This window comes from Nerophis lumbriciformis, linkage group LG29 (assembly GCF_033978685.3).
Source record: "Nerophis lumbriciformis linkage group LG29, RoL_Nlum_v2.1, whole genome shotgun sequence".
Lineage (NCBI taxonomy): Eukaryota > Metazoa > Chordata > Actinopteri > Syngnathiformes > Syngnathidae > Nerophis > Nerophis lumbriciformis.
The window spans coordinates 6365001-6385000 of record NC_084576.2 but is presented as its reverse complement, the minus strand read 5'-3'; the positions used below and the strand labels follow the sequence as shown (position 1 = coordinate 6385000).

The 20000-nt window shown below is 41.1% G+C and overlaps 1 protein-coding gene across 5 annotated transcripts in view; it reads left to right on the top strand.

Moving 5' to 3' along the window:
- slc4a11 (solute carrier family 4 member 11) overlaps positions 1–20000 on the top strand; it is a 409353-nt gene that overhangs the window by 168899 nt on the left and 220454 nt on the right. For all 5 annotated transcript variants that reach the window (XM_061925140.2, XM_061925138.2, XM_061925141.2 and 2 more), the window contains exon 3: positions 624–740. In XM_061925140.2, the coding sequence (XP_061781124.1) occupies positions 624–740 (117 nt within the window). The remainder of the gene's footprint in view (positions 1–623; positions 741–20000) is intronic.

Genomic DNA, 20000 nt, shown 5'->3' with positions numbered 1-20000 from the left:
AGTCAATACGAGACAAGACCAACGTGAATGATTATTTTGAGATCCCATTTTGACAACTAATTCCTCACTTTAGAAATATTTCTCAGCTGATAAGAAACCGTTTTTGGTCAGTTGACCCTCCAAAGACTTTGACTAATCAAACCCAACCCCAAGGTTTCAGATGCTGCTTTTAACAGATACATCAAGGGAGTTCTTGATCACTGGCATCTTTTTGTCGGGAGCAATGATCAGAGTTTCCGTTTTGTTGGGATTTATCTGAAGGAAGGTCGAAGACAACCAGGCCCTAGAACAAGCCCATTGAGGAGTTGAACAGCTAGCGTCTCCTTCAGACTGATACAACTCCATGAATTGTCCGTGGCCACCTGGTAACCTCTCCATGCAGCAGAGGGGGGCAAAAAAGAGAAGTGGCAGGTCAATGGTCTAAAAGCTAGAGTATATAGATGAGTTTTAAGGTGGGACTTGAATGAAACCGGTCGCTCGGGTTTGACGTCAAGTGTTCGCTAGAAGCTCGGCTGATAAAGGTGTGACGAGTCCTGTAAAAAGTGTGCTGCATCGGAACAACAGTCAAGCAAACCTCACACTTTTTGCATGTTAGCATTGACGCCGTGTCCTCCTGTCCTCAGAGCAGAGGGAGGTGGTGCAAGACGAGGACCCCGAGGGCCGGGAGGAGGGACAGGACTCGCCCATCACCTGCAGAGACGACACCCACCTGTACGACAACCAGATCAGCCCGGGATCAGGTCAGTACTGTACTTGTCTTCACTGGGTGCGGGGTCACATCGCAGTAGTGGCTGCCCTCTGTAAATAATATATGAATATAGAGATTTTCTTCATGATATTACACGATTGTCGATGCATTTGATCATTATATATATTTCTAATACACACTTTAAATAAATAAATAAAATGTTTGCTGCTCAGTTGCCAAAGTCATTTCTGCAGTGTACAAGTTGAATCATAAGTCAAGAATATATTTAAGTATTTATCTTTATTTTAACAAGAACAAAGGTTTGGAATGTGTGACAATTTAACATTGGCTGCATTATTTGATAATACTCAAGTTTAAAAGATATGCAATTGCATGTATTTTTTCTATCAAAATAAAACAAATATAAATGGTAAAGCCTTCCCGGTAAGGTCTATTCAGGTGTACTGGAGAGGAGGCTACGCCGGATAGTCGAACCTCGGATTCAGGAGGAACAGTGTGGTTTTCGTCCTGGTCGTGGAACTGTGGACCAGCTCTATACTCTCGGCAGGGTCCTTGAGGGTGCATGGGAGTTTGCCCAACCAGTCTACATGTGCTTTGTGGACTTGGAGAAGGCATTCGACCGTGTACCCCGGGAAGTCCTGTGGGGAGTGCTCAGAGAGTATGGGGTAACGGACTGTCTTATTGTGGCGGTCCGCTCCCTGTATAATCGGTGTCAGAGCTTGGTCCGCATTGCCGGCAGTAAGTCGGACACGTTTCCAGTGAGGGTTGGACTCCGCCAGGGCTGCCCTTTGTCACCGATTCTGTTCATAACCTTTATGGACAGAATTTCTAGGCGCAGTCAAGGCGTTGAGGGTATCTGGTTTGGTGGCTGCAGGATTAGGTCTCTGCTTTTTGCAGATGATGTGGTCCTGATGGCTTCATCCGGCCAAGATCTTCAGCTCTCACTGGATCGGTTCGCAGCCGAGTGTGAAGCGACTGGGATGGGAATCAGCACCTCCAAATCCGAGTCCATGGTTCTCGCCCGGAAAAGGGTGGAGTGCCATCTCCGGGTTGGGGAGGAGATCTTGCCCCAAGTGGAGGAGTTCAAGTACCTCGGAGTCTTGTTCACGAGTGAGGGAAGAGTGGATCGTGAGATCGACAGGCGGATCGGTGCGGCGTCTTCAGTAATGCGGACGCTGTATCGATCCGTTGTGGTGAAGAAGGAGCTGAGCCAGAAGGCAAAGCTCTCGATTTACCGGTCGATCTACGTTCCCATCCTCACCTATGGTCATGAGCTTTGGGTCATGACCGAAAGGACAAGATCACGGGTACAAGCGGCCGAAATGAGTTTCCTCCGCCGGGTGGCGGGGCTCTCCCTTAGAGATAGGGTGAGAAGCTCTGTCATCCGGGGGGAGCTCAAAGTAAAGCCGCTGCTCCTCCATATCGAGAGGAGCCAGATGAGGTGGTTCGGGCATCTGGTCAGGATGCCACCCGAACGCCTCCCTCGGGAGGAGTTTCGGGCACGTCCGACCGGTAGGAGGCCACGGGGAAGACCCAGGACACGTTGGGAAGACTATGTCTCCCGGCTGGCCTGGGAACGCCTTGGGATCCCCCGGGAGGAGCTGGACGAAGTGGCTGGGGAGAGGAAAGTCTGGGCTTCCCTGCTTAGGCTGCTGCCCCCGCGACCCGACCTCGGATAAGCGGAAGAAGATGGATGGATGGATGGATGGATAAATGGTAAATGGGTTGTACTTGTATAGCGCTTTTCTACCTTTTTTTATTAAGGAACTCAAAGCGCTTTGACACTATTTCCACATTCACCCATACACACACACACATAAGTGTCTGGGTTAGTTTTATTAACTTACAACGGCATTATTTTTGTATTGTTTCAGTTTCTTAAAATCCTCAGTAAATTCATCAAAACATCAGCGTGGAGTTATTGAGTCTGTTTAGCTGATTGGAGAGCTAGCTTCTGCAGCTAGTGTATATATATATATATATATATATATTAACCGTATTTTCCGGACTATAAGCCGCACCCACTAAATTTTAGAAGACAAAACTTTTTTTTTCATATATTAGATGCCTCTGGTCTATAAGCCGCCGATTAATAACTGGTATGTTGTGAAATGACATTGACGTGGTGAAGATTTTGTAAATGTTTATTAGGGCCCGCAATGGCCCATTGCAAAAGGACTCCCACAGGGAGTCCTTATGCAATGGGACATAAGGACCTATTGTTATTGTTAGGGCCCGCAATGGCCCATTGCAAAAGGACTCCCGAAGGGAGTCCTTATGCAATGGGACATAAGGACCTATTGTTATTCTAAGGTTTTATTATTCTTTCTTTCTTTCTTCTTCCGCCGCCTCTTCGAGCACTAATTTGACCCACTTAACATGCTTCAAAACTCACCATATTTGACCCACACATCAGGACCTGCGAAAATTGCCTTTTAATAAAAAAAAAAAAAAAAAAAAAAACTCAAAATTGCGCTCTAGCGCCCCCTAGGAAGAAGGAAAAACTACGCTGCCTGTAACTCCCACTAGGAAGGTCGGAGAGACATGAAACAAAAACCTTTATGTAGGTCTGACTTAGACCTACATTTTTCAATTGTACATCTTCGGGCTAAAATCAACAGGAAGTTGGCAATTCCCCCTTCAAGACAAGAAAGTACTAAAAACAGTCACTTTTGCCTCTTTGAGCTCTAATTTGACCCCCTTAACATGCTTCAAAACTCAGCAAACTGAACACACATATCAGGACTGGCTAAAACTGTGATCTAATGAAAAAACCTAACCCCAAATCTAAAAATTGTGCTCTACAGCAATTTTTTAATAAAACGCACAAAAAACTGCTCCTCGGATGAAAAATCTGACAAAACTGCCTGTAACTCCCACTGGGAAGGTCGGAGAGAGATGAAACAAAAACCTCTCTGTAGGTCTCACTTAGACCTACATTTCATAAATTGACAACCCCCAGCAAAAATCAACAGGAAGTTTGCTATTCCCCCTTCAAAACAATTTTTTTGTAAAAACCGGTCACCTTCCTTCAAAAACGAACTCCTCTGAGCGCGTTTGTCGTTTCGCCTTCAAACTAACACAGGAGAGAGATTGAACCCTTGTGATTACAACAACAGAAGCGCTTTTTAATTAACTGCTCCGGTTTTGATTTTATGACCCTTCAAAGACCCGCTGCGCTGATGCTGCTGCAATGCTGTTTTTTTAAGATGGCTGCTTAAAAGCAGGAAGCACCAACGTGCCCACACAATGCAGACAAGGTAGGTACACTAGACTAAAGTCTTGGGACACTTCAGACTACAAGTAGACAAAAGTATTGGGACACTTAGGACTAGCACCTGCCAAATACGCGGGCCCGAACAATGCTGCTTGCAGCTTTAATTTTCATATTGTAAATGTAAAACGGCTGATCCAACAAAACAGAAGTCATTGATGTCTTTATTCATCCATTCATTTGATGTTCTCCTGTTTTAATACGGTTCAAGATGTTGATAAGGATTCTACTTAAAATTTTGAACGGTTTCTTAAAGTGGACCATTTTAGCAAATTGTTTGATTTCTTGGCTTAATCCATTCCATAATTTAGCCGTTAGCGGAGAAAAATCCATAGATTAGTCGCACATTTCAAAGCATGGGGAAAAAGTAGCGGCTTAAAGTAGGGAAGGGATTCATATGGCCCCATTCCTGGGTGGATCCCGCGTGAGAGGAGTGGGGAGGGTAATCATTTTGCAATGCAGTCTGCTGTAAACGATGGAAAGCGCCGCTGTACATAGCAACTCGCGCTGTGGTCAAATTCGGAATTGCCACAAAACACATTTTTAGATAATCAACACTACTGCCATTTGGCGGCGAAAGTAAATAGTGCACCGCCCCCCAATGTGTCACGTTTCATGTGTCTGGTAAACCGCGACAAATGGGGCCATATGAATCCCCTTCCTACTGCATAGTCCGGAATATACAGTAGTAAAAAAAGGATAAACTAAACTTTATTGCCGCATATTATAACCAGGCTTTTGGGAGCCGCGTAAAATGATGTGGGGGGCCAGATCTGGCCCGCAGGCCTCGAGTTTGACACATGTACTGTAGAGGGAGGGAGCGGAGATTAGAGTGTGACATCACTGAAGCAGAAAACTGCTTTGACATTAACTTTTGGTGCGTTCCATTTGTACTGGGAAGTCGGAATTTGTTCAACTGGAACGCCCCTCGAGGTCAGATTTCCGACTCATACTCACAACCCCCGAGTTCGTTTCAAAGATGGCTGCCCTGGATGTGAACAATGATATCCGCTTGTATAATATCCGTTGTTTGCATCTCTGATTAGTTTTTGTCGCAGTAAATCCGCCATATACAATGTATTGTCGTACGTTTTTATATGGTAACGTTGCTGTAGCGTAAACATTTCATCCATGTGGTATACACGTCGCTAGCAATAACGTCTGTTTCCTCTTCGTCCACCGTGATTAAAGGGCGTACAAAGAGAGCATATTTCCACATAAGTTGTTTATATTCAGACAAGTCAAGCGCAAAAGTATGTGGCCATCTTGATTTGCATAATCGTAACCGGAACACTCACAACTCGGCTGTGACGTCATTCCGAGCTCCGAATTCCAACTTCCGAGGTAAATGCAACGTAGCATTTTGTCTGGAAAACATATTGATATCTTTTTTCTGTTGCAACACGGTAAACAAACGTCAAATTGGACTAAGGGATAATTTTTTTAAATGTACAGGTAAAAGCCAGTAAATTAGAATATTTTGAAAAACTTGATTTATTTCAGTAATTGCATTCAAAAGGTGTAACTTGTACATTATATTTATTCATTGCACACAGACTGATGCATTCAAATGTTTATTTCATTTAATTTTGATGATTTGAAGTGGCAACAAATGAAAATCCAAAATTCCGTGTGTCACAAAATTAGAATATTACTTAAGGCTAATACAAAAAAGGGATTTTTAGAAATGTTGGCCAACTGAAAAGTATGAAAATGAAAAATATGAGCATGTACAATACTCAATACTTGGTTGGAGCTCCTTTTGCCTCAATTACTGCGTTAATGCGGCGTGGCATGGAGTCGATGAGTTTCTGGCACTGCTCAGGTGTTATGAGAGCCCAGGTTGCTCTGATAGTGGCCTTCAACTCTTCTGCGTTTTTGGGTCTGGCATTCTGCATCTTCCTTTTCACAATACCCCACAGATTTTCTATGGAGCTAAGGTCAGGGGAGTTGGCGGGCCAATTTAGAACAGAAATACCATGGTCCGTAAACCAGGCACGGGTAGATTTTGCGCTGTGTGCAGGCGCCAAGTCCTGTTGGAACTTGAAATCTCCATCTCCATAGAGCAGGTCAGCAGCAGGAAGCATGAAGTGCTCTAAAACTTGCTGGTAGACGGCTGCGTTGACCCTGGATCTCAGGAAACAGAGTGGACCGACACCAGCAGATGACATGGCACCCCAAACCATCACCCAACCATGCAAATTTTGCATTTCCTTTGGAAATCGAGGTCCCAGAGTCTGGAGGAAGACAGGAGAGGCACAGGATCCACGTTGCCTGAAGTCTAGTGTAAAGTTTCCACCATCAGTGATGGTTTGGGGTGCCATGTCATCTGCTGGTGTCAGTCCACTCTGTTTCCTGAGATCCAGGGTCAACGCAGCCGTCTACCAGCAAGTTTTAGAGCACTTCATGCTTCCTGCTGCTGACCTGCTCTATGGAGATGGAGATTTCAAGTTCCAACAGGACTTGGCGCCTGCACACAGCGCAAAATCTACCCGTGCCTGGTTTACGGACCATGGTATTTCTGTTCTAAATTGGCCCGCCAACTCCCCTGACCTTAGCCCCATAGAAAATCTGTGGGGTATTGTGAAAAGGAAGATGCAGAATGCCAGACCCAAAAACGCAGAAGAGTTGAAGGCCACTATCAGAGCAACCTGGGCTCTCATAACACCTGAGCAGTGCCAGAAACTCATCGACTCCATGCCACGCCGCATTAACGCAGTAATTGAGGCAAAAGGAGCTCCAACCAAGTATTGAGTATTGTACATGCTCATATTTTTCATTTTCATACTTTTCAGTTGGCCAACATTTCTAAAAATCCCTTTTTTGTACTAGCCTTAAGTAATATTCTAATTTTGTGACACACGGAATTTTGGATTTTCATTTGTTGCCACTTCAAATCATCAAAATTAAATGAAATAAACATTTGAATGCATCAGTCTGTGTGCAATGAATAAATATAATGTACAAGTTACACCTTTTGAATGCAATTACTGAAATAAATCAAGTTTTTCAAAATATTCTAATTTACTGGCTTTTACCTGTATTATCAACTTTATTTCAAATTAAAGTCGTGTTCTGTCATTATCCGTAATATGTTGTACACATTATGTGGGATCAAAAAAATTGCTACAGAGATATTGTGACCTATCATACATATTTTTCTTTTAGCATATCCAATATCATCGCTGTATTGTGATATTATTAGCATCGTCATCAAATTGTTGGGTTACTTTTAGTTCATAGTTAACGCGATATTAACACGTTAACTATGAATTTCAATAACGGCACTCATTTTGTAACGGGCGATTAACGCACCTTCTGGCCGTGCCGTATTAGGGGTAACTTGGCTGCAGTTCACTAGTTAGTGGTGAGCCACAAGCGGTAAAATAGCGAGCAGAAATGGACAAAGAAAAGGGCACATTATGGGAAAATCCGGTTCAAAGGCAAATTGTTCTCCCGAAAAGGAGGCATTTTTTCACCGTGACACGAGGAGAAGTCCCTGCAGAAAACGCCTGCTGCGTGCGTCGTTCAGAGGTGGGTGGTGCTTCACTTCTATGTTCAGATTACGGTTAAGGTGCAGCGATAACATAACATCTAGATTGATACTGTGACTGATTTAGTAAGTAAGATGACATAAAAGCTCAACAGAAATGGCAGAGGGTGGGCAGGAAGTCGAAAGGAGACTTTTCTATTGCAAACATTCAATATCGAAACATGTCAAGACACTTTATCAAACCAATCAGACACTTTTCCGGCTTCAAAATAAAAGCGCTACCCTATACACCTGGTTTAACTACATTAACAAATTAAAAATGTGTTCAACATTACGATCATGCTTTGTCAAATGTTTTGCAAAGCTATTCTGTGATATTTGTACCTAAAAAATGCTAGTAGTCAGTTGAGGAATGGGTGAGGGGGGGGGGGGGTTCAGACTGGCTGAAATACTGTAAAAATTATTTTATAACATGTTCTAGTCGAGTCCTCAGTTACTGAAGGATTAGCAGGCTCAATATTATATTTTATTAATAAATAGAGAAGGTTAAAACATTGTCATGCAGCAATATGAAGACCATTAACTTGTACAACATGTCATGTACAGAACTTATTCAGGTAGAAATATCACAGATTTCATGACCAAACATCTTTGACAATCAAAGCGTGATCGTTAACACTCCATATTTTGTGTTATTAATGCATGAACATGCTATGTAAACACGGTGTAGCTCCTCCGCTGAATGCAAGTGCTCCTACAGCAGGAATACAAATTATATATTCCTACAAATTCTGGCAAGACACAAAACACACAGCAGGCATTTTTTTCTACATTGTCTTTAAATCCTGTTTGTCCTTTTTGTGTTGACCTGTTTAAAAAAAATTCATAAGGCTAATTAATTGTCCACCCCTGGTGTTGAATCTTGAAAATGATCGGTCCCAGGTACACTTATTAATGATGAAAAAGTATATCTAGCTGCGATTAATTGAGATTATTTTGAGTTAACTATGAACAAAATGAGATTTATCGCGATTAAATATTTTAATCGTGTCGCAGCCCTAGTTACTTTGCATACCAAGTTTTAATACTGACATTAACCTGTCAAATATTTGCATTTTAACTTGTGAAAATAATATAATTGACGGTTTTTCTGGATGTTTATATTCTTGATTTTATTTATTTGTTTGATGGTTCTGATCCATATCGGAGTCTGCATCCAAAGTTTGGATATTTGTTTAACCTTTGAAGTGTTTTAATAGAGTTAAAAATGTATCGCCGATTTCTATGATCCTTACTCCTGGTTTTTAGAACTATCAAAAGTGCTTTGATTGACAGTCGCGGCGTTAGAATGCCAGTGAGGACTATTTCCGGCGGCGGATGTCACACCAAAGTGTTTCAAGTGTTGCTAGCGTCTCAGACGGCGTATGTGGGTCACGCTCGAAATGAAGAATCTCTGTAGTTGGCAAATAAACTGAAAATAGAAACACAAGCTGAAGGATCAACAAAGCCCCGCCCACTTTAGAAAATGAGCTTCCTTGCAGTCCAGCTGTCAGCCGTCCAGGAACTTTTTCCAATAATTCCTCGCGGCGGTCCGTGGCTGTGTAACCATGGCGACCGGCTGTCAGGTGCTCACCGGACTGACGGCTCCTCGGCTGCAGGTGCTCATGATTTTGACCCGGTCGACGGGTAGGCAGCACCCCCCGCCGGCCGCTTCCGGAGGGTCGACGGGTTACCGTTGCCATGGCAACAGTCTCAGGTGCACCTCGGTAAAGGGGTTTGGGGGGTGAGGGGGGGGAACCCTGTTTGCTTTGAATTTGACGAGGGAGCAAGATTCTCAGAATTTAGAGGGCACAACTTTTGCATTAGCTAACGCACACTGTGATGCTAACTCGCGTAGATGTGCTAATATAAACTGGTTTACAGGTGCTAACTCACTTTCCTACACAAACACGCTCAGATGTTGTCTTACCGAGAGTCGCCAATACACAGGTGCGAAATTATGCAGCTGCTCATTCGGGATGCTAACACACCCAGAGATGAAAACTCAATTACTGATGCTATCTCACAGAGATACTAACACATTTTTGATATACCGTATTTTTCGGAGTATAAGTCGCTCTGGAGTATAAGTCGCACCGGCCGAAAATGCATAATAAAGAAGGAAAAAAACATACAGTATACAGGTAAAAGCCAGTAAATTAGAATATTTTGAAAAACCTGATTTATTTCAGTAATTGCATTCAAAAGGTGTAACTTGTACATTATATTTATTCATTGCACACAGACTGATGCATTCAAATGTTTATTTCATTTAATTTTGATGATTTGAAGTGGCAACAAATGAAAATCCAAAATTCCGTGTGTCACAAAATTAGAATATTACTTAAGGCTAATACAAAAAAGGGATTTTTAGAAATGTTGGCCAAATGAAAAGTATGAAAATGAAAAATATGCAGATGACATGGCACCCCAAACCATCACCCAACCATGCAAATTTTGCATTTCCTTTGGAAATCGAGGTCCCAGAGTCTGGAGGAAGACAGGAGAGGCACAGGATCCACGTTGCCTGAAGTCTAGTGTAAAGTTTCCACCATCAGTGATGGTTTGGGGTGCCATGTCATCTGCTGGTGTCAGTCCACTCTGTTTCCTGAGATCCAGGGTCAACGCAGCCGTCTACCAGCAAGTTTTAGAGCACTTCATGCTTCCTGCTGCTGACCTGCTCTATGGAGATGGAGATTTCAAGTTCCAACAGGACTTGGCGCCTGCACACAGCGCAAAATCTACCCGTGCCTGGTTTACGGACCATGGTATTTCTGTTCTAAATTGGCCCGCCAAGTCCCCTGACCTTAGCCCCATAGAAAATCTGTGGGGTATTGTGAAAAGGAAGATGCAGAATGCCAGACCCAAAAACGCAGAAGAGTTGAAGGCCACTATCAGAGCAACCTGGGCTCTCATAACACCTGAGCAGTGCCAGAAACTCATCGACTCCATGCCACGCCGCATTAACGCAGTAATTGAGGCAAAAGGAGCTCCAACCAAGTATTGAGTATTGTACATGCTCATATTTTTCATTTTCATACTTTTCAGTTGGCCAACATTTCTAAAAATCCCTTTTTTGTATTAGCCTTAAGTAATATTCTAATTTTGTGACACACGGAATTTTGGATTTTCATTTGTTGCCACTTCAAATCATCAAAATTAAATGAAATAAACATTTGAATGCATCAGTCTGTGTGCAATGAATGAATATAATGTACAAGTTACACCTTTTGAATGCAATTACTGAAATAACTCAAGTTTTTCAAAATATTCTAATTTACTGGCTTTTACCTGTATAAGTCGCACTGGAGTATAAGTCGCATTTTTGGGGGAAATGTATTTGATAAAAGCCAACAGCAAGAATAGACAATTGAAAGGCAAATTAAAATAAATAAAGAATAGTGAACAACAGGCTGAATAAGTGTACATTATATGAGGCATAAATAACCAACTGAGAAGGTGCCTGGTCTGTTAACGTAACATATTATGGTAAGAGTCATTCAAATAACTGTAACATATAGAACATGCTATACGTTTACCAAACAATCTGTCACTCCTAATTACTTACTCTCATTACTCCTAATGAGTTACTCCTAATCGCTAAATCCGATGAAATCTTATACGTCTAGTCTCTTACATGAATGAGCTAAATAATATTATTTGATATTTTACGCTAATGTGTTAATCATTTCACACATAAGTTGCTCCTGAGTATAAGTCGCAAACTATGAAAAAAAACTGCGACTTATAGTTCGACAAATACGGTACACATCCTTCAAGATTCTAACATGCAGCGGTGTGACCATTCGTTGTAACAACAATACGATTTGATGCCGAATTTGTGGTAGCCGATACGATTCTGCGATGATTTTATTTTTTTAGAACACGATTTTAGCAAGTTGAAATGGATTCAGTAACTTTTTAGCAAAAAGAAAAACAAAGCAGTGTGACTGTGAAATAAATAGTGGATACTGCACACTGTATACATAAGGTAATATATATAATATACAATATAAAAAAATTAAAATCTATTGCAAACACATCTTTTCAGGTTTAATGAGCAGTGGTTTGACCTGCCACTACTCTCATTTTAATAAACAGCCACGATAGCGGAGTAATTGCCAGAATATTAGTGACATCACGTCCCGCCCAATGAATACTGTTAAAATTACTGTGTTGTGTCTAATGCCAACTCACTTACTGACGCTATCGCACAGAGATACACATTTAGAGGACGCTAATTTGAGTAGAGGAGCATGCGCTCATTAACATGCTAAAGCCTTACAATTGCTAACATATGTAAAATGCTAACACATGCTAAGCCACATAGAAAGACCAACTAAATTACTGATGCTATCAGACCGAGATGCTTACACATTTAGAGATACAAACATTTTTGAGATGCTAACTCACAAAGAGATACAAACCTACATTAAGATGCTAAAAACCCTTATTATTGCTAACATATGTAAGATGCCCACATATGCTAAGTCACATAGATATGCCAACTAAATTACTGATGCAATCACACGGAGACGCTAACACATTTATATATACTAACATTCTTAAGATGCTAACTCGCATACAGAGGCACACTTACATGAATATGCTAAAACCCTTACAATTGCTAACATGTAAGATGCTAACATATGCTAAGCCATATAGAAATGCCAACTAAGTAATATAAATATAATTCACACTTTACTAAATTACTGATGTAATCACACATAGATGCTAACACATTTATAGATACTGACATTCTTAAGATGCTAACTCGCATAGAGAAGCACACTTACATGAAGATGCTAAAACCCTTACAATTGCTAACATATGTAAGAGGCTAACATATGCTAAGCCATATAGAAATGCCAACTAAGTAATATAAATATAATTCACACTTTACTAAATTACTGATGTAATCACACATAGATGCTAACACATTTATAGATACTGACATTCTTAAGATGCTAACTCGCATAGAGAGCCACACTTACATGAAGATGCTAAAACCCTTACAATTGCTAACATATGTAAGAGGCTAACATATGCTAAGCCATATAGAAATGCCAACTAAATATTATAAATATAAATATAATTCACACTTCACTAAATTACCGATGCAAACAAACATAGATGCTAACACATTTATTGATACTGACATTCTTAAGATGCTAACTCGCATACAGAGGCACACTTACATGAATATGCTAAAACCCTTACAATTGCTAACATGTAAGATGCTAACATATGCTAAGCCATATAGAAATGCCAACTAAGTAATATAAATATAATTCACACTTTACTAAATTACTGATGTAATCACACATAAATGCTAACACATTTATAGATACTGACATTCTTCAGATGCTAACTCGCATAGAGAGCCACACTTACATGAAGATGCTAAAACCCTTACAATTGCTAACATATGTAAGAGGCTAACATATGCTAAGCCATATAGAAATGCCAACTAAATATTATAAATATAAATATAATTCACACTTCACTAAATTACCGATGCAAACAAACATACTAACACATTTATTGATACTGACATTCTTAAGATGCTAACTCGCATAGAGAAGCACACTTACATGAAGATGCTAAAACCCTTACAATTGCTAACATATGTAAGATGCTAACATATGCTAAGCCATATAGAAATGCCAACTAAGTAATATAAATATAATTCACACTTTACTAAATTACTGATGTAATCACACATAAATGCTAACACATTTATAGATACTGACATTCTTAAGATGCTAACTCGCATAGAGAGCCACACTTACATGAAGATGCTAAAACCCTTACAATTGCTAACATATGTAAGAGGCTAACATATGCTAAGCCATATAGAAATGCCAACTAAATATTATAAATATAAATATAATTCACACTTCACTAAATTACCGATGCAAACAAACATAGATGCTAACACATTTATTGATACTGACATTCTTAAGATGCTAACTCGCATACAGAGGCACACTTACATGAATATGCTAAAACCCTTACAATTGCTAACATGTAAGATGCTAACATATGCTAAGCCATATAGAAATGCCAACTAAGTAATATAAATATAATTCACACTTTACTAAATTACTGATGTAATCACACATAGATGCTAACACATTTATAGATACTGACATTCTTAAGATGCTAACTCGCATAGAGAGCCACACTTACATGAAGATGCTAAAACCCTTACAATTGCTAACATATGTAAGAGGCTAACATATGCTAAGCCATATAGAAATGCCAACTAAGTAATATAAATATAATTCACACTTTACTAAATTACTGATGTAATCACACATAAATGCTAACACATTTATAGATACTGACATTCTTAAGATGCTAACTCGCATAGAGAGCCACACTTACATGAAGATGCTAAAACCCTTACAATTGCTAACATATGTAAGAGGCTAACATATGCTAAGCCATATAGAAATGCCAACTAAATATTATAAATATAAATATAATTCACACTTCACTAAATTACCGATGCAAACAAACATAGATGCTAACACATTTATTGATACTGACATTCTTAAGATGCTAACTCGCATAGAGAAGCACACTTACATGAAGATGCTAAAACCCTTACAATTGCTAACATATGTAAGATACTAACATATGCTAAGCCACATAGACATGTTAACTAAATAATACAAGATTATAAATCTTCTTCACACTTCACTGAGTTCAAACCCCAGCCGAGTCATACCAAAGACTATAAAAATGGGAGCCATCACCTCCCTGCTTGGCACTCAGCATCAAGGGTTGGAATTGGGGGTTAAATAACCAAAAATGATTCCCGGGCGCGGCCACCGCTGCTGCCCACTGCTCCCCTCACCTCCCAGGGGGTGATCAAGGGTGATGGGTCATATGCAAAGAATAATTTTGCCACACCTCGTATGTGTGTGACAATCATTGATACTTTAACTAAATTACTGATGCAATCACACAGAGATGCTAACATTCTTAAGATGCTAACTCGCATAGAGAGGCACACTTACATGAAGATACTAAAACCCTTACCGTAGCTAACACATGTAAGATGCTAACATATGCTAAGCCACATAGAAATGCCAACTAAATTACTGATGTGATCACACAGAAATGCTAACACATTTATAGATACTATCAATCAATCAATCAATCAATGTTTATTTATATAGCCCTAAATCACAAGTGTCTCAAAGGGCTGCACAAGCCACAACGACATCCTCGGTATAGCCCACATAAGGGCAAGGAAAAACTCACCCCAGTGGGACGTCGATGTGAATGACTATGAGAAACCTTGGAGAGGACCGCATATGTGGGTAAACCCCCCCCCTCTAGGGAGACCGAATGCAATGGATGTCGAGTGGGTCTAACATAATATTGTGAGAGTCCAGTCCATAGTGGATCCAGCATAACAGTAAGAGTCCACAGTGGGGTCAGCAGGAAACCATCCCGAGCGGAGACGGGTCAGCAGCGCAGAGATGTTCCCAACCAATATACAGGCGAGCGATCCACCCCGGGTCCCGACCCCGGACAGCCAGCACCCCATCCATGGCCACCGGATCTGTGTGTCTTCCCCTCCACAAGGGATAGGGGGGAGCAGAGGAGAAAAGAAAAGAAACGGCAGATCAACTGGTCTAAAAAAGGGGGGCTATTCAAAGGCTAGAGTATACAAATGAGTTTTGAGATGGGACTTAAATGTTTCTACTGAGGTAGCATCTCTAACTGTTACCGGGAGGGCATTCCATAGTACTGGAGCCCGAATAGAAAACGCTCTACAGCCCGCAGACTTTTTTTGGGCTCTGGGAATCACTAATAAGCCGGAGTTCTTTGAACGCAGATTTCTTGCCGGGACATATGGTACAATACAATCGGTAAGATAGGCTGGAGCTAGACCGAGTATGTATTTTATACGTAAGTAGTAAAACCTTAAAGTCGCATCTTAAGTGCACAGGAAGCCAGTGCAGGTGAGCCAGTATAGGCGTAATATGATCAAACTTTCTTGTTCTTGTCAAAAGTCTAGCAGCCGCATTTTGTACCAACTGTAATCTTTTAATGCTAGACATAGGGAGACCCGAAAATAATACGTTACAGTAATCGAGACGAGACGTAACGAACGCATGAATAATGATCTCAGCGTCGCTAGTGGACAAAATGGAACGAATTTTAGCGATATTACGGAGATGAAAGAAGGCCGTTTTAGTAACACTCTTAATGTGTGACTCAAAGGAGAGAGTTGGTAATACCCAGATTCTTTACTGAGTCGCTTTGTGTTTAGTTGTCAAATGTTAAGGTGGTATTATCAAATAAATGTCGGTGTTTAGCAGGACCGATAATCAGCATTTCCGTTTTCTTAGTGTTGAGTTGCAAGAAGTTAGCGGACATCCATTGTTTAATTTCATTAAGACACGCCTCCAGCTGACTACAATCCGGCGTGTTGGTCAGCTTTAGGGGCATGTAGAGTTGGGTGTCATCAGCATAACAATGAAAGCTAACACCGTATTTGCGTATGATGTCGCCTAGCGGCAGCATGTAAATACTAAAGGGTGCAGGGCCAAGAACCGAACCTTGGGGGACTCCGCACGTTACCTTAACATAGTCCGAGGTCACATTGTTATGGGAGACGCACTGCATCCTGTCAGTAAGATAAGAGTTAAACCACGACAAGGCTAAGTCTGACATACCAATACGTGTTTTGATACGCTCTAATAAAATATTATGATCGACGGTATCGAAAGCAGCGCTAAGATCAAGAAGCAGCAACATGGATGACGCATCAGAATCCATCGTTAGCAGTAGATCATTAGTCATTACTAACAATTCTTAAGATGCTGGCTCACATAGAGATGCAGGCTTACATAAAGATGCCTTTACAATTGCTGACTTACATGAAGATACAGACATACGCTCAGTTAAATAGATGCTAACACAAAAACATTTAGTTCGGGATTCGTTGATCAAATTAATTAGGGATGCTAACACGCTTACAGTTGCTAAAATGTTAGCCTTAATGTCAATTTTAAGAAGCGCAATATTAGTATTTAGAAAAGAACAGTTTGTAAAAAGATGTATAGTTAGATGAGCTAAAAACGAGCGCAGTGTAGTGAAACACGTTAGCTAAACGCATTCATACAGTTGATGCAGAACGAAGATAGCACTCCTCTTGTAGTTCACTAGCACACGAGCCACGCTAAAGACCTTGACAATGACTTCCTCAGACAAATTTGGATCATGTACTGACTTTGATGTCCGCTTTGATCACCTCTACGTGGGACTGAGGACAACATAAGAAGTAAATAAACGTTTGTGTTTGTTTTGGGAAAGCAAGTGAGAGCATAATTTCTCCGACACATGTCCGCTGTAGTCAATGAATCTATGTCCCGCAATGCATTTTTATGAGAACGCCCGCTTTTCAGGCACGATATTCAATCTCGACCTTTACAACGTCGCGCCCGCCGGATATTTAACTGTTGCGTGCTAACGATACCTTGGCTAACGCCTCCCAGCATTTTCAAGATTGATGTCCTTGCACGTAGCTTGTCACGCCGCACGCTGCCCAGGGTTTTTAGGATGTGTGTCGTTAAATCCTGGAGGGAAATATTATTTAGCAATCATTACCACTTTATGGAGTCCAGATTTATGCTTCTCAAAGGTCGTCACACACTAAATCTTCCTTCACAACAAAGTGGACTTTCTATTCATTTTGGACTGGATTTAGTGTACCGCTTCAGCGTGTTCGGACATTCCCTGTCTTCAATCATTGACGGATTTTGGATGCAAGAACACCATTTTGGGGTGCTGTGTTAGTGCAATACTTCTTATTGTTTCTGTTCACCCCTAAGATGACTTGAAGATTATATGTACAGCAGGGATTTCTAAACTTTTAGACTTTTTGCATTGGGGTTAAAAAATGTTGGCGGGTGGCGCAAAGCCGACTGCATGCATACAGGTAAAAGCCAGTAAATTAGAATATTTTGAAAAACTTGATTTATTTCAGTAATTGCATTCAAAAGGTGTAACTTGTACATTATATTTATTCATTGCACACAGACTGATGCGTTCAAATGTTTATTTCATTTAATTTTGATGATTTGAAGTGGCAACAAATGAAAATCCAAAATTCCGTGTGTCACAAAATTAGAATATTACTTAAGGCTAATACAAAAAAGGGATTTTTAGAAATGTTGGCCAACTGAAAAGTATGAAAATGAAAAATATGAGCATGTACAATACTCAATACTTGGTTGGAGCTCCTTTTGCCTCAATTACTGCGTTAATGCGGCGTGGCATGGAGTCGATGAGTTTCTGGCACTGCTCAGGTGTTATGAGAGCCCAGGTTGCTCTGATAGTGGCCTTCAACTCTTCTGCGTTTTTGGGTCTGGCATTCTGCATCTTCCTTTTCACAATACCCCACAGATTTTCTATGGGGCTAAGGTCAGGGGAGTTGGCGGGCCAATTTAGAACAGAAATACCATGGTCCGTAAACCAGGCACGGGTAGATTTTGCGCTGTGTGCAGGCGCCAAGTCCTGTTGGAACTTGAAATCTCCATCTCCATAGAGCAGGTCAGCAGCAGGAAGCATGAAGTGCTCTAAAACTTGCTGGTAGACGGCTGCGTTGACCCTGGATCTCAGGAAACAGAGTGGACTGACACCAGCAGATGACATGGCACCCCAAACCATCACTGATGGTTTGGGTTGGTTTGGTTTGCATTTCCTTTGGAAATCAAGGTCCCAGAGTCTGGAGGAAGACAGAAGAGGCACAGGATCCACGTTGCCTGAAGTCTAGTGTAAAGTTTCCACCATCAGTGATGGTTTGGGGGGCCATGTCATCTGCTGGTGTCGGTCCACTCTGTTTCCTGAGATCCAGGGTCAACGCAGCCGTCTACCAGCAAGTTTTAGAGCACTTCATGCTTCCTGCTGCTGACCTGCTCTATGGAGATGGAGATTTCAAGTTCCAACAGGACTTGGCGCCTGCACACAGCGCAAAATCTACCCGTGCCTGGTTTACGGACCATGGTATTTCTGTTCTAAATTGGCCCGCCAACTCCCCTGACCTTAGCCCCATAGAAAATCTGTGGGGTATTGTGAAAAGGAAGATGCAGAATGCCAGACCCAAAAACGCAGAAGAGTTGAAGGCCACTATCAGAGCAACCTGGGCTCTCATAACACCTGAGCAGTGCCAGAAACTCATCGACTCCATGCCACGCCGCATTAACGCAGTAATTGAGGCAAAAGGAGCTCCAACCAAGTATTGAGTATTGTACATGCTCATATTTTCCATTTTCATACTTTTCAGTTGGCCAACATTTCTAAAAATCCCTTTTTTGTATTAGCCTTAAGTAATATTCTAATTTTGTGACACACGGAATTTTGGATTTTCATTTGTTGCCACTTCAAATCATCAAAATTAAATGAAATAAACATTTGAATGCATCAGTCTGTGTGCAATGAATAAATATAATGTACAAGTTACACCTTTTGAATGCAATTACTGAAATAAATCAAGTTTTTCAAAATATTCTAATTTACTGGCTTTTACCTGTATATATAAATATGAATTTTTCCATTTCTGATCGTCGTACAGTGCTCAACAAATGTCAATTTGGAGCGGAGTATATGTCTTAATAAGGTTATCCAAAAAATAGTGCTCGATACCGTAGTAGAGCGCAATATATGTATGTGTGGGAAAAAAATCACAAGACTATTTCATCTCTACAGGCCTGTTTCATGAGGGGGGGTACCCTCAATCGTCAGGAGATTTTAATGGGAGCATTCGCATACCATGGTTTGTATAGGGCACAGAGTGGGTGACATTTGTTGAGCACTGTACGACGATCAGAAATGGAAAAATTCAACATCGACTACTCCACGAAGAACATTCCCATACCCGCGCAGAATGACCACAAGCTAAGGCTCATAGAAAAGACGGCCTAGGTAACACATGAGCCAATCACCACGCCCCTAGGCCAGCCTGTACCCACCCACTCTGTGCCCTATATAAACCATGGTATGCGAATGCTCCCATTAAAATCTCCTGACGATTGAGGGTACCCCCCCTCATGAAACAGGCCTGTAGAGATGAAATAGTCTTGTGATTTTTTTCCCACACATACATATATATATATATATATATGTATATATATCTATACATATATTGTATATTTGTTCAATCCAGGGGGATCGAACCCAAGACCTGCTCACTGTGAGGCACAATGCTAACTACTCCGCCACCGTGCTGCCCTTTCACCAATACGAGTATCTGCAAAATACCTGTCTCCCGAGACATGAGGATTTTAACTTGAAAGTATTTGTACAACCTTTCACTGGACAACTCACAACACGGCCTTCCGCAACATGTTCCTTTAAGTGAGCTACTAAAAATAAATCTTAAATGCTCTGTATCTATGCAATAGCTGCTTGCAACTAGATGTAGTTGCGGGGCATTTAAGGCTCATTTACCGTATTTTTCG